The sequence below is a fragment of the Bactrocera oleae genome, chromosome 5 (assembly GCF_042242935.1).
Source record: "Bactrocera oleae isolate idBacOlea1 chromosome 5, idBacOlea1, whole genome shotgun sequence".
Taxonomy (NCBI): Eukaryota; Metazoa; Arthropoda; class Insecta; order Diptera; family Tephritidae; genus Bactrocera; species Bactrocera oleae.
In genome coordinates, this window is record NC_091539.1 from 12704035 (window position 1) to 12718009 (window position 13975).

At 31.2% G+C, this 13975-nt stretch overlaps 1 protein-coding gene across 8 annotated transcripts in view; it reads left to right on the top strand.

Annotated features, from left to right (window-relative positions):
• Fas2 (fasciclin 2) overlaps positions 1-13975 on the top strand; it is a 226722-nt gene that overhangs the window by 170302 nt on the left and 42445 nt on the right. For 5 of the 8 annotated variants that reach the window (XM_036371145.2, XM_036371147.2, XM_070110270.1 and 2 more), the window contains 2 exons: positions 2724-2898; positions 4093-4146. In XM_036371145.2, the coding sequence (XP_036227038.1) occupies positions 2724-2898; positions 4093-4146 (229 nt within the window). The remainder of the gene's footprint in view (positions 1-2723; positions 2899-4092; positions 4147-13975) is intronic. The other 3 variants (XM_036371146.2, XM_014229920.3, XM_070110272.1) reach the window with 1 other exon arrangement.

The window sequence follows — 13975 nt, forward strand, 5'->3', positions numbered from 1 at the left end:
AACAACTGACAGCTGCAACGAGTACGCGCAAGGCTATAGCGATGCCGTACGTCGAAAAACGTCAGCGGGCGTCAAATTGCAACGCTGTAAATTGCATAAGTATTTGTACGTGTGTGGGCGATGGTGTGAGTTCAAGCGTTAATAATGCAGTGTGTGAAAAGTAAACAAAACATTAAAGATGTTGAAAAATTAATCAAAACAATTATGAACGGAAAATGAAAAAAGATAAATGGAGTATTCAACAGATGGTGGAGCAGAAAAACACAAAAGTGTTGAATATAGCGATGTGTAAGCATTTATGCAGATGCTACCGTTGCGCATGAATCCAAAACTTTTGTGTCCGTCAACTTGGCAGTCATGCCGCAAGCAGCTGTCAAATATGTCATTTACGCATCGGCGTTCGACTGTTGTTGCCACAGCAGACACATGTTAAGCGCAGCACGCAAATTCTGTTTTTAGCGTTATTTGTAAATATGCAAAACTACAGTAAAAGTTGCGAAACATCGCCATATGGTGGTGGTAATTAAAAAGCCGATTTACATAATCGTTTATAAAATATCGATGAAAAATGTAATTTATCGTTCATACTTTGGAAAATGTATGACGTAACTTTAAGATTGCATAACTAATTTCATTTAGATCAGCAAAAATATGTAATGATTAACGAAGTCGTTAACAATTAATTAAATCTATATGTATCGATAAAAGTTTGTACAATATTTATCGATAATATTATATTTTTCGTTTAAACAAATATTGAAATTTTCTAATGTGACTTAAAGATTTTGGATAAAAAATATATTTAAAACGATTAATATTATATATATCGACAAAAAATTATCGATTAAACTAATATTTAAAGCTTTCTAACGTGAGTTAAATATTTCGTAAATAAATTATTTTAGATAAAAAAGTGTTTGTGGTAGGCTTTTCAGTCTCATTTTTGTGTGTATTGAGAAATATTGCTTCTATTTTTGATTTATTAAGACTTTGAAGTAATTTTTTGGCTCTTAAAAAGCGTTAAAAAGCGTTTCGATTTACTTAGTTTTTATGAATATGCTGAGGAAAATATATTTTAGTATAGGATTGCTAACCAAGAAACATTTAAAGGCATATGGATAAAAAATATTATTTATCATTTTTAGAAATAATTTTTAAAAATAGTTGTATATACCATATATCGATGTAACCTAATTAAGTAATATATTTTAGTTGCTCATTTTGAGGTTATGTCTCATTGTAGCTTTACTGAACTGCACTGTAAATAGAAATGCAAGCCTGTATGTATAAAATTGTTAAAATAATTAAATGTATTATATTTTCTTTGTTCACTATTGAGTGATTTTCCCATAACACCCACAAACAGACCGCTGGGTTGTTGCCACTGCGGCCATTCAAGTTCATTGAAACATTCCAGCGGTCGTAAAAATTTGCCGGAATGTTAAAAGCGAAAAATAAGCGTACAAATATTCGTCAGCACATACGTAAGTATATGTATATTTGAACCACATGTGGTTGCATTTTCACAAGTCAAATGAAACCTCAAAAATTTTTATGTAAAGCACAAAACATTCATGCAATAATATTTCAAAAATGGAGCAAGCATAGTTTTGGAACAAACTTCGCACGCCTCAACGCAATTTTGACAGCTGCTGGCATTTAAGCTGACTCTACGCGGCACATTGCAGGTTGTTCTTGTTGCATTTGTGCAGCACTGACAGTCTCAAATAACAGCAGCGTTAGCGCTTTTGGCGCTTCTGTGCGCAGCCTAATTTTAATTGTGATTAAGCAATGTTGAACAATCGATTTGTTTGCGCTGTCTGCTGCAAGGAGTTCACATACATGTGTATACTTTTACATATATAAATGTATGTTACATATTGTATATTTTTTTATTATTTTTCTGGCGCTACATACGAAAGTTTGAAAACGCGGCACACATGTTCAGGCGATGGGGGGTCGCTTAGGACACTCGTGTTGTCGGCTGGTGATGTGGTAAAACAATAAAATAAATAAAAATATTTAATAACGCGATGTGTGAATTTATGGGTCAAATAAGTGGTTTTCATGTGAGTGATAATCGTGATGGCATGAAATGGTGCAATAAATAATAATGTATGTGACTGAAAGTTAGTGACTGCAAGCTGATGGCCGTGCATATTTCATTACTTATGGGAAAGTTAAAAAGTAAAAACAAGTATTTTCATTAGAAATAGCATCTTATGAAAATTTGGACTTTTTTTAAAAACTGTATTTTTGAAATTTTAAAAAATTTAATAATGAAATATGCACATCATTACCTATTGGAAAGTTAAAAAAATAATAAATAATTTTCTTTGGAAACAGCATTCTATCAAAAATTTTAAAACAAATTTTTAAAAAGGATACTAAAATATTATTTTTTTATATATTATTAATATTTTAAAATAGCTAAAAAGTGAACAACGAGTATAAATTGCTTGTATTTTTGAAAACATTTTCTTGCTAATAAATATTGCCTCCAAAGACTAATTTTTTATTAAAATAATTTTTTTTTTTTTAATTTTTGCAAATTATTATTTATTTATTTTTCATTCAAGAGCAAAAACAGGTTTTAACTGTTATTAAAAATTAAAAAAAAATATTTGAGGCATTTAAATTAATTTAAAATTCTTAAAATTAAATTTTCAAAAATTTCAAATACCCAAACCCTGTACTAATTTCGTACTCTGTTTCAATTCCAGATCTCACACTAGCTGAAATCGAACCTAAATTGGAGATTTTTCCCATGCAAGGTGTGCAACGCAAACCAGTTGGCAAATCACTGATTTTAACCTGCAAACCAATAGTGCCCGATCCGAATTTGGTATCCGATCTGCAATGGAAGGACAATTTGAACAATACTATACTGCCGAAACCGTAAGTACAAAACAAATCGCTACACAAATGTATATATATATTTTGATATTTTATATAATATTTTCACTAAAAGAATTATTAAAAAAATGTATTATAGTGTAGGGTATAAAATCCATTTCAAAATGACCTTTAAATAATTGTGCTCTCACTTAACTTTCCCTTAAATATTTTTTGAAAATTGCTGACCTGTATATATTGTAAAATAAAAACTAAAAAGTAATTAACTATCGATTTAGTCATTATTCTAAGTACTTATAAATATTATAACTCTTTTACAAAAATAAAATTACTAAGCTAAAATTTTTAAATTATTTCAAAGCAAACTACAGCTGAAAGTAGTTACATAAACTGGTACATGAGGTTTTGTTGAGATTTGGTTTGAAGATGAATTAAAAAGCCTCACTTTTATCCAAAAATACGTATTAAAATAGTACTAAATAATTTAATTTATCAAAAAGTTCTACGAGAATATTCAACTTTTTCACTAAGCTGACTTATTAAAAACTAAATATAAACTTATTTTCTACCCTAGTATTCCAAAAAAAATTATTTCGCGTATGTTTAGAAATTATACAAATAATTGTATTTTTCTACGAGAATATTCAACTTTTTCACCAAACTCATTCTTTATTCGCTACCCTCGTATTCCACAAAAAAATTTATTTCGCGTATGTTTAGCGATTATACAAGTAATAGCATTATGCTACGATATTATTCAACTTTTTCACCAAACTGAGAACTTATTTGCTACCCTAGTATTCTACAAAAAAAAGTATTTCGCCTATGTTTAGCGATTTTACAACTATCAACATTAAGAAATTAAAATTTTTAAATTTTTTTTATAATATAATATCTTTTAGATTAATAAACAAAAATATTCCTAGGCTATTGTACATAAGTATCGAATATATGTACATATACTTATACTATCCAAACTTTTTCCATATCTCCAAAAACATTTCTTTACCGCTTTTTTACCAAACCACAAGTTGTTTTGATTACTCCAGGCCAATTACATGCATTTTATACAAAAAATTATTCAAGTTTCTATATTATTTTTAAAAAAAATGTATAACAATACAAAATAAGCACACATTATATTTATATAAAAAGATTATATATCTATATTTCTGTATATTTAATTTGCGTTATTAATTTTTTATTCTCTTATTACAATCTTTTTTATAAATTTAGGAACAAATACTATTATCCACTGTATGATTCCAAAGGACGTAGATTACCCGCTGTGTAAGTGTACAACACTCACTATCTCTTTCGCTCCGCAAATTGTGCGCCTTACGCTAACGTTTGTGTGCCTAAAATGAATGAGTCATGTTTAGTTTTTGTTTTTTTGTTATTGTTGTGGTATCACCTTTTGAAGCAAGCATCTTAGTTACGTACCTTAACTCTCATTCAGCGATAAACAAACTCAACTTTTGAGAAATATAATGAAATAGTTTGCAATCTTTAGCGGCACCGTCACCTGAGGCATGCCCCTAATTCCATTTTCTTACCGCGCACACATACCACTATTGCGACTCTGTAGGCTTGCACGCCATTAATATGCCATGTTGCGAAAAAATATAGCTAATTTAGCTAATTGTCGTTGTAGACAGTTTACGACTTCATTAACGATATATGGTAAACTAGCGACAAAAGATATAATAACAAGCATATATCCGTTAACATGCGTAGTCTGGCGCCAGTGTAACTAAAACAAATATAACTGTAGTTCCTAGGGTAATGTAAAAGCAACGCTGCGTTGCATTTTTATTAATGATTATCTCGTTAGCTTTGCACGTGACATACTGTTTGCGTTAATTTTGAGTTACGAACTAAAATTTGCTGTTATTTTATTGTTGATTTCTTGTTTTATATGTTTTTAATGCATTTTTAAGGCAAACTTATTTATAGTAATCATAATTTTTCATGTTGTTTAAACTTCTGTTTCCTTGCCAACTTTTTATAAAACTAAATTTATTAATTCTCATTATCATTAAACAAATTAGATACAGTATTTCAAAAAACTATTTATCACAGATATTTTAGAATTTTAGTGCCTTTATTTCAAGTAGTGCCTATAATTAACAATATTTGAAAAACAAATTACCTAAAAATGCATCTGCAGTTTTAGCGCCTAAATATTATTATCATTTACATTTTCAATTCAACTAAACATTCCCATAATAATTTTAGTTTACTTAACATCTTCAAACTCAACTCTACTCAACACTAAATTTAACGAGTAATTTAGCGCATTTAATACCTTTACATATTTCACTACAACCAAGTAATATAATAATTAATTATAATCCCGTAAGTGCGTATTTAGCCATGCAAGTACTACACGCTCCTGCTCACCGCAATCACTCGCCATTTGTGGCTCGTCTTTCATTCATGCTCGCCAAATTCATTTCCAATTCACTTACAACAGTTATGCGATAATCTCCTTGGCGAATACATTCACAGTGGAATTAGTTTACTAACACTACATATGCGAATGTCAAACATTTCTAAGCATCATAAGTAATTTGACTTATATGCATATTGTATAAGCATTTATTTATTAAGCGAAAATTGTCTATGAAATGTTTGCCAAAATTTGCATTAAAATAACTGAAATTTCACTTCTTAATTTTTATTCATACATTTGCTTTGTTTTGCATTGTATTTTAATTTATATTTTAACAAAATCTCTATTATTAATATAAAATATAGCTATAAGGTCGACCTAAAATATTTTACACAATTCTAAATATTTGATTTAAAAAAAAACAAAATCTTGCTTCAATTCAGTCAGCCAGAAGTATTACGTTTCTAAAATCAAAAAATATAACTTAAAGCTTTTCTTATCGTTACGTCGTAAAACATATTATAAGCATATAATTAGACATTGCATACAAATTATAATATAAAATTACGTATTTTTTGTACTCGCTGTAAGATGTAAACTTTATAACAGAATTTATGGCAAGACTTCTTGTAGTACATTATAGATGAAATAAAAGACAAACTTTGTTATGAAATATTTCTCATTCATAACAGGTCCTTACATCATTTTCAAGTAGCATGAAGAAAATAAATATTTGTGCATTTATTCCGTAAAAACAACTACATAAAGAATCTAAAATATACTAAAGTGAATGAGTTAAAGTTATTCGCTCAGTAATTATGAAACAAATACAAAGCTAAATAAACTGATTTTCATCATTTCAGTATCAAATGTGAAAATATACTTAAATTAAACACTCTTTCCTTGATTAGAGAAGATTTGGAATGCAGAAAGAGTAAATAAATCATAAACAAATATGAATTCTGCATAAAAATCAGCCAGAGAGTAACTTAGAAACTAAATACTCACTGAGAGAGGAAGTCAGCGACTGACGAGAAAAAATATTTCGGTCCTTCTATTTACTATGGTCACTCTCACATTCATACATCCTGCGACAATCTAAAGATAATAAGTATCCCACACTCATTCCTTATTTTTTTGCGGAGTTTTTTAGTTCTGATCAGAAATGACAAAGTAGCATTTGATCGACAATTTACCTAACATTTGTTCATTCGTACCATATTTAGCGTTGCTCCTCTCTCACAGTTCGCTGAAGTCTCTCAAAAATGTTCCTCCAAATTGAGTACGGTGTGAAGTCTTATAACTTGGATATAACCAAACTCTTAGCTAATTTGCTGTCAAATTAGAACTCTAACTAAGGTTCTATCAAAAGTGAAAGTGTAGAAAGAAACAGCAGCTCTGATATTGTTGTTATAGGGTTACCAAATATATTCCAAGTAATTTGGGTGTGTGCTACCAAGTGCACAGCCCTTGTGGACATGAAAATCTCGTTACTGTTTCGGTTTCATTGAACCATTTTTCGCGAGATTGGCTAATTACAACTCTCTCTCACAAGATTTGTTAGTATTCACAGTTAGTATGTGTAACTCACAGTATGTAATAGTGTGTTAGTGTTAGTATGTAATAGAAGAGTATTTTAAACAAATTTGAGTTTATGTAATCGCTTTCTGATAGCTGCTGTAGCTAAAAGCGTTAACTGCCACCCTATGGATTGTATGTTCAAAACGAGGCATATGCTCAAACTCTATTATAGCTTCGATTTTCTAACTTGCGTAATCCTCTCCCACTCTCTCCCTGTGTTTTAGTAAATTTAACGGTATTTATTGGCATTTTTGGATATTTTTGATTTTTTCATTATACATATATGATATTAATTTTTGCAACACTTTCATTTTCGGAAAACTTTTTTTTCCTAAAAATTTAAGCAGCTTAAAAAATATGTTTAAGAGTGTATTATTTCCAAACGAAAGCTCATATCACTCAATACAATTAGGCATAATATTATTTTATTTTATTTAGTGCAATAAATGCTACCGTTATAAAAAATAGTATTTTACATTTGTGCAATGAGCAAATCGACCAAATGCAAAAATATGCAATTCAATGCGCCTTTAAAAGTTTGCTACAAATAACAATTTAGCTGGCTGTTTGCCAAAATTCGATTATTATGTAAAGGCATAATTTCGCAGTTAGTGCAATTATGTAACTACAAAACAGTAATAAACGTATTTAAAGAAACACTGCAATTAAAATATGCAAATTGGTTAACGTTAGTAAATTGTGTGTGAAGCTAAGCGTTTCTAGAAGCTCATTTCATGCGCTTTGCTCTTTCAAGCGTATATTTTTTCAGTAAATTGAAATTGCCGAAATACTGGCAATTGAAATTGCAGCTTATTCAAATACCAATAGAATTTGTTAAATTCTGTTATTTAAACACTGAATTATTAAAAATGTACATAAAATCTATATATGGAATGAAATTAAATGTTTAAACCTAAATGTAATATGTGCAGCAAAAATAGTTATTATTCTTTGGATTCAGTGATAAATATTTTAAAATTCAAATTTCACGCATAAATTTGTATAAACAATTTCAAACTGCTGGCAATCTTACTCCGAAAAAATTCACACATTCCGACAGTAATTTTTATTAAATTAGTTTCTACCGAGTTCTTTAGTGTAAAATTTTTAATTAAATTTTAGTATGATTTTATAAAAACGAGGTGCCAGACGAGCTCCGGAATTAATTTAACTGCAAGCTTCCTCAAACATCTTCAGTTGAATACTGATATTTTACTAAATTATGAACTAAATCAATTTAGTTGCAGAAACAACATCTGGCAACCCACCAAATTTTTTTTTTATATTTAAGCTTTTTCAACCTCACTAATATGATATCCCTATTATTATATTTACTGATTAATACAATTTAAGTAAAATAGTCGATAACAAAAATCGACAGCGAAAACCAGATGGCAACACTAATAAGATTATTTTCAACTAAATTCTTTTGTAAATCCTACAGTTTCACAGTGTTATTGTCAATGTTTATTAGTTTCATCTATTCGATTAAACAAAACATGTGTGACAACTCCACTCAATTTTATATTAAACAGAAAATTGGTCGTAACTCTCCCCAAAAATATTGTTAAGCGTCAGCCGCTTGATACTCATTTCAAAAAGCTTATCTAATAAAGATCGTTTAGCAAAATCTGTACACAAGTGGCAACCCTACACAAAATAAAGAAATGAAAAAGAGTTCTCCTCAATTTGTTAGCTACATTGTATAGTTTTACTTTGCTAAACATATCATACCATTTTATCAATTTATTTGATTTGTTTAATTCTAATTTTAACCTATTATTAATTAATGGAGCAAAAACAGGTGGTAACGCTCCTCAGAAATATAATCAAATGTAATTTTTCTCAAATGTCCTCATTGTGATCGTCATATAATTACATTTAATTTACTTTATGAATCTGATTAAATTGAATGTTTAAACAGATGGCAACACTGCTTTAAAAATAGTATCAAATCAAGAGATTTATTGAACTTAATTATTTTTTGATCTTGTCGAGTGAGGTGTATTATTTTTCTAATTTAATGCACCAATAACAGGTGGCAACTCTCCTGAAACATAAAAAGTTAACTTAAGTTCTAAAAATGCTTAACTTCAATCAAAAGCTTAGTATAGCCGCATAATCGCTTGCTAATATTGTCGAATTTAAAATTTTGCGTATGTGTGTATGCAAGTGTAAGCCGCACAAATATTTCTACAGTTAAAAATTCAATAGCGTTACAAACAATGCTGCCCAGCAACAGTTTCACGCATACATTGCCACGCTTTCCGTCATAAATCAGATTTATTGCGGATTTAGTTCAGCGCTCCCAACTGAGCTGCACTGACCTGAATACACGAATGCCGAAATATTTCCAACAAAAAGTGCTTAGTACAGCGCATTACAGACCTAGTCATATTTAAGGCGCCCACTTAGTAACAACAGCCATAATTTAATTTGCGCTGAACTCCGCTGGCTTCACAACCAAAGCACACCAATAATGCAAAATCAAAAAATAAAACGAAAATGCGCCTAATAGCATGCTACAAATTACAAATTTGCGTTCGAACCAAGCAAATGCGCCCGAAACTATGCTACATATGCGCGCGCGCTAAGCACATTTTCTAGCATTTTTCATTCTTGTTTCGACATTAAAACACACAATTAACTTTTATCGAACAATTTAGGCAAATAAACTCCCAACAAAAATCAACTTGCAACCGACAAGAGTGCTTGAAAAAGCTTGACCGGCGCGCGCAAATGATAGCAAGCGCGTTTGCAGACATGACTAACACACACGCGCGGCGCCGAATGTGGATGAATTGTGAAAATTGCAAACCGCGCACATTCCACTAATTTATTTAGCCTTTTCATTTGGGTGGGGGATGGGGGTGCAGCCGTAACGGCTGATGCAGAACATTGCAATTTCACTTCGTACACACTCAACTGAACGCCAATACATGTTTGCACAGCACAAAAGTGGCATTACCGTCAATGCTGCAGCCAAGCAGCCAAAAAAATAGACGCACACACAAGCTGTGAAGTATTCACATGCTACATGTGCAACAGCAGCTAGCTAATAGTGAGCAAAGCTGTTGAAATTACATTGCATTAAGAGATTGCGAAGCCCCGCTTAGACTTTCGGTAATGAAAACTACGAAAATAAATACAGTCACTGAAGGTTAGAGAAAATATTAGATGCTTTAGTTGTATTAAGCTTTGAACGACATGTTAAGACTTAGTTGAAAAGCTTTACGCAAATTAATTTCAGACTAAGTCTTACTAATATAGTTACTAGCGAATTTTGATTTAAATGCTAACATAGCAGTAACAATATCTATTCTTTACACCTCAATTCTAATAGTCGACTTTTTCTCTCTATGCACTAAATTTTTCCTTTAACTAACTTAAGCTAATTTAATATTTTAAAGCATACTTTTAGGTGAAGATATTTTTACTTTAGGCCGATAACTTTTTGCTCAAGTTCGAAGTGCAAAATCAATGATTTCTGCTCATATATGTCTGAATATGGAATAAGAACAAGTAAATAATCTCAACTAAAGCATACTTTCAGACGAGTATACTATAGTAAGTTTTTCTAGACCCTCCGAAACCTCATTTACGACATTCTTTTAAAAGACTTTACTCTAGAAAAAATATTTCGTGCTTCATTTTCTAACTTTTTTTCAAGTTTTAAGCCTTAAAACCGTAAATATATTACCAATAAAACCATAAAAAAATGTATCTTCCATTTTTACGTATAGTTTTGGGAGAATATACTATCAGTGAGATATATTCTTCTTCACAAACTTATTACCAAGTTTGTAGTTCTAGTCCTGTGGTTTTTAGTAACATATGGTATATACTAATAGTAAAAGTAAGAATATAATATTTAATTAATAATTTCTGCTTCAAGACATCAATTCTAGAGACATTATCACATAAAAACTAAAACCAATAAAACATTTGGAGTAAACTTTTCGGTGAATGAAAACTAATTATATTATACAATTCTTTATATTTTCATATCGTAATACCGAAAACACCGTCAGATAAGAAAAAAAAAACAGGCAAATGATGTTTTGCCTTTTGTAGTATACCTTTAGGATATTGTAGCCATACTTCAGACAGCACTCAAAAATCGCTCGAATTTTGAACATTGAACGAAAAAATAAGGCGGCAGTGATTAGTAATCCACCAATGATAGAGCATGGCTATAAGTAATGTAAACTACTAACTGAGAAACTTAAACATTATCGTTCTCATCGGGAGAAAGAGCAGTTAAAATTAAAGTTTTTAAAAATTTTACTTCTTCTGTCTGAAGACGCTAAATCTCCAGCGTATACCAGAAGAAAATTTTACGGGCTCTCAGAAATTAAATATTACTTGTTAATAGCTCTTAATAAAATTTTATGTTTCAAATGTTGAATTAAATGTCAAAAATTCCTCAAAAAGCTCTACCATATTGCTTCAAAGTTCTTTGTAACAGATAAGACGTGCTATAAGAAAATTTTACGGGCCAGTATAACAACCTCTCAGTTAATTACTATTACTTTCTAAAAGCTCTTGAGGAAACTTTAATTTTTTGTAATGTTAAATTAGTAAGTCGTACTCTTACTTCAGTCTCATTAAAAATTTTATATAACTTTTTCGACTCGGAAAGCGAATTATGTGGTTAGTGTTGATACACCTAGATATAAAGAGCTTTTGAACTGCTTATACCCGATTATATATGTCTTTATGTAGGGGTGAGTGATCTCTATATTTGCAGCGATCCCATTTTATCGCAGACGTAGTTATAATATTTTGTTATCTTTGCTTTGTCTTCTACTATTTGGTCCACTCATAACTCCTCTTCAAAGTAAAATTCGCTAATTTTCAAAATATTTCTTCCTGCAAGGTATCCAAAACTACTTCAAATAAACAGTTTATTAATTCATTGCCTCTATAATAGAAGTATATGCAGTTACGCTTAATACAGCTTTTTGTTGTTGCTGTTGTTTTTTATCTTCATTCACCACTGACGCTGCGACCAAATAACAGCTTCAACTTCAGCTTCGCTGCGTTTAGTCGCAAACATTTATCAATTTTCTGCACAAGAGCATTTTAGATGGCGTACAACAGCAACAACAGCAGTTACCACCGCCATCAACACAACCACAGCAAGCGCTGACGTTGGAACGAGCATGGCGGCAAGCATATGTGCGCCTTGTAAAAGCCTGCTTTGGCCAGCGGAATGGTCGACTAGCGCGCTGACTGACTTACTGAACGACCGTATGACTGGTTGAATGACTAACGACAACAACAACAATACTGGCTGCATTGCATATTAGGGCGAAATGAATGAAAAACTACGAGACTGTGCAGTGAAATGCAGCGTTAACGCAATGTGCAACTGAAGCCATTGGTCTATTTGTGTTGTCGATTTGGTAGTTGATATTGCTACAAGTGCCTCACTTGTTGTTTTGTTTTTATTGTTGTTGTTACTGCATTTGTTGTTGGTTGTTACTTACTTGCGGTTGCGGCGGCAATTGCGAAAACCAACAGCAGCTGTGCATTTCGATAAAGCCTCAGCAGGTCTGACGGACTAACGCACTGCCAAGCTGGCTGAGTGACTGACTGACTGCCTGCCTGCCACAGCCACTGCCACTGTGTTGTAGTTTTGTTGCCTTCATGGGCACGAAAAAATGCCGAAACCCAAATCGACAAACTGCAATTGCAACAACAACAACAACAACAAAACCGGAAGCACTATACATGCGGCACCAAACAAAGCCACTGTGGTAACAACAACAACACGCATGCCACTTGCGCACACGGCGGACTCTCTGCAGTCAGCTCACCACGCTGCTGTGCCAACAGGACCGTGTTGAGGGGAGGGAAGCTTCGACCCAACCTTTGTCATTTCAGCAGTCTGACCACATCAATGCCAATACACACACACACACCTGCACAATAAACAAAGCGCATTCACTGCACTCTTGCAATACACATAGCATACCTTTAGGTGCATTTAAGTATAATTAATTTTACCTCTTGCGTCGAAGTTACGGAAGTACAAGTAAAAGTGTGGATGCTCTTGCTGTCGAACTGTCCGTCTGTCAGCTCGGCAATTGTGAGTAAGCATTAATGCGTTAAATTAAAAATGTACACTTACTAGCTGGTGGTAGCATAACTTTAGACGCATTCATATGCACTGCTGCATTATTAATTGCAATTCTCACAGCCTCATTTGATTTATGCCACAAAATTTCACAATCAAACGCACTTTTTACACGCAACGCACACTCCCGCCCACACAAATGTGGTGTATTTGTATTGGTTGCTTATTTGGTTGCTCCTGGAAATAGACCAAATAGTAATTACTAAAGCAGCCACTGTTGCCTATACAAAGGCGCGTGTGCATAATTGAGCTAAATTAGTAGCACCGGGCAAATGGAATGCGAAATGAGTGACATTGGCTTTTGAGTGGAGAGTTTTCACGGATCTGTGATTTTGTGATGCATTATCTTGCTCATAGCAATTTATCTGGCGTAAATTGAGATTGTTTTTTTTGTCTCATAAGAAAAATTTTTAGTTTTGAGATTTCGTTGTTTTTTATGCTATGGGTTTTTATTAAAAAATTCGTGTTTTTAGACTACCTAAACTAAAATAAACAATAAATATAAATTGCTGTATATATTATATAACAAGCATTTAATTTGAAAAATTAAAAAACTCAAAAACAATGTTAAAATTTTAAAAACAATAACTTAACAAAAAAACACAAAAATTTAATTAATCCATTTTTTTTTGCGCTGTAGTACTACAAATATTTCAATATAAGTGAATTTTAGATTGTTTTAATAATATTTAAAGCGATTTTTTTATTCAAATATTGAATAGTTTAAAAAAAGACTAATATTATTAATAATATTCTAAAACTTTGACATATAAAAAAGAATATTTTAATTAATTATTATAGAGTATATATTAAAGTATTGAAAATGAAAAAAAAATTAAATAAACTATAAATAAAATTGAATATTTAAGTTAATTATTAGCACAAAAATATTTAAAATCAAAACAAAAAAAAGCAATCAAAAATAATTTAATACAAATTTTTAATTTTTGGCATAAATGGATTTTAGATCGTTATTAGTTAGTATTACTATTTATTATCGA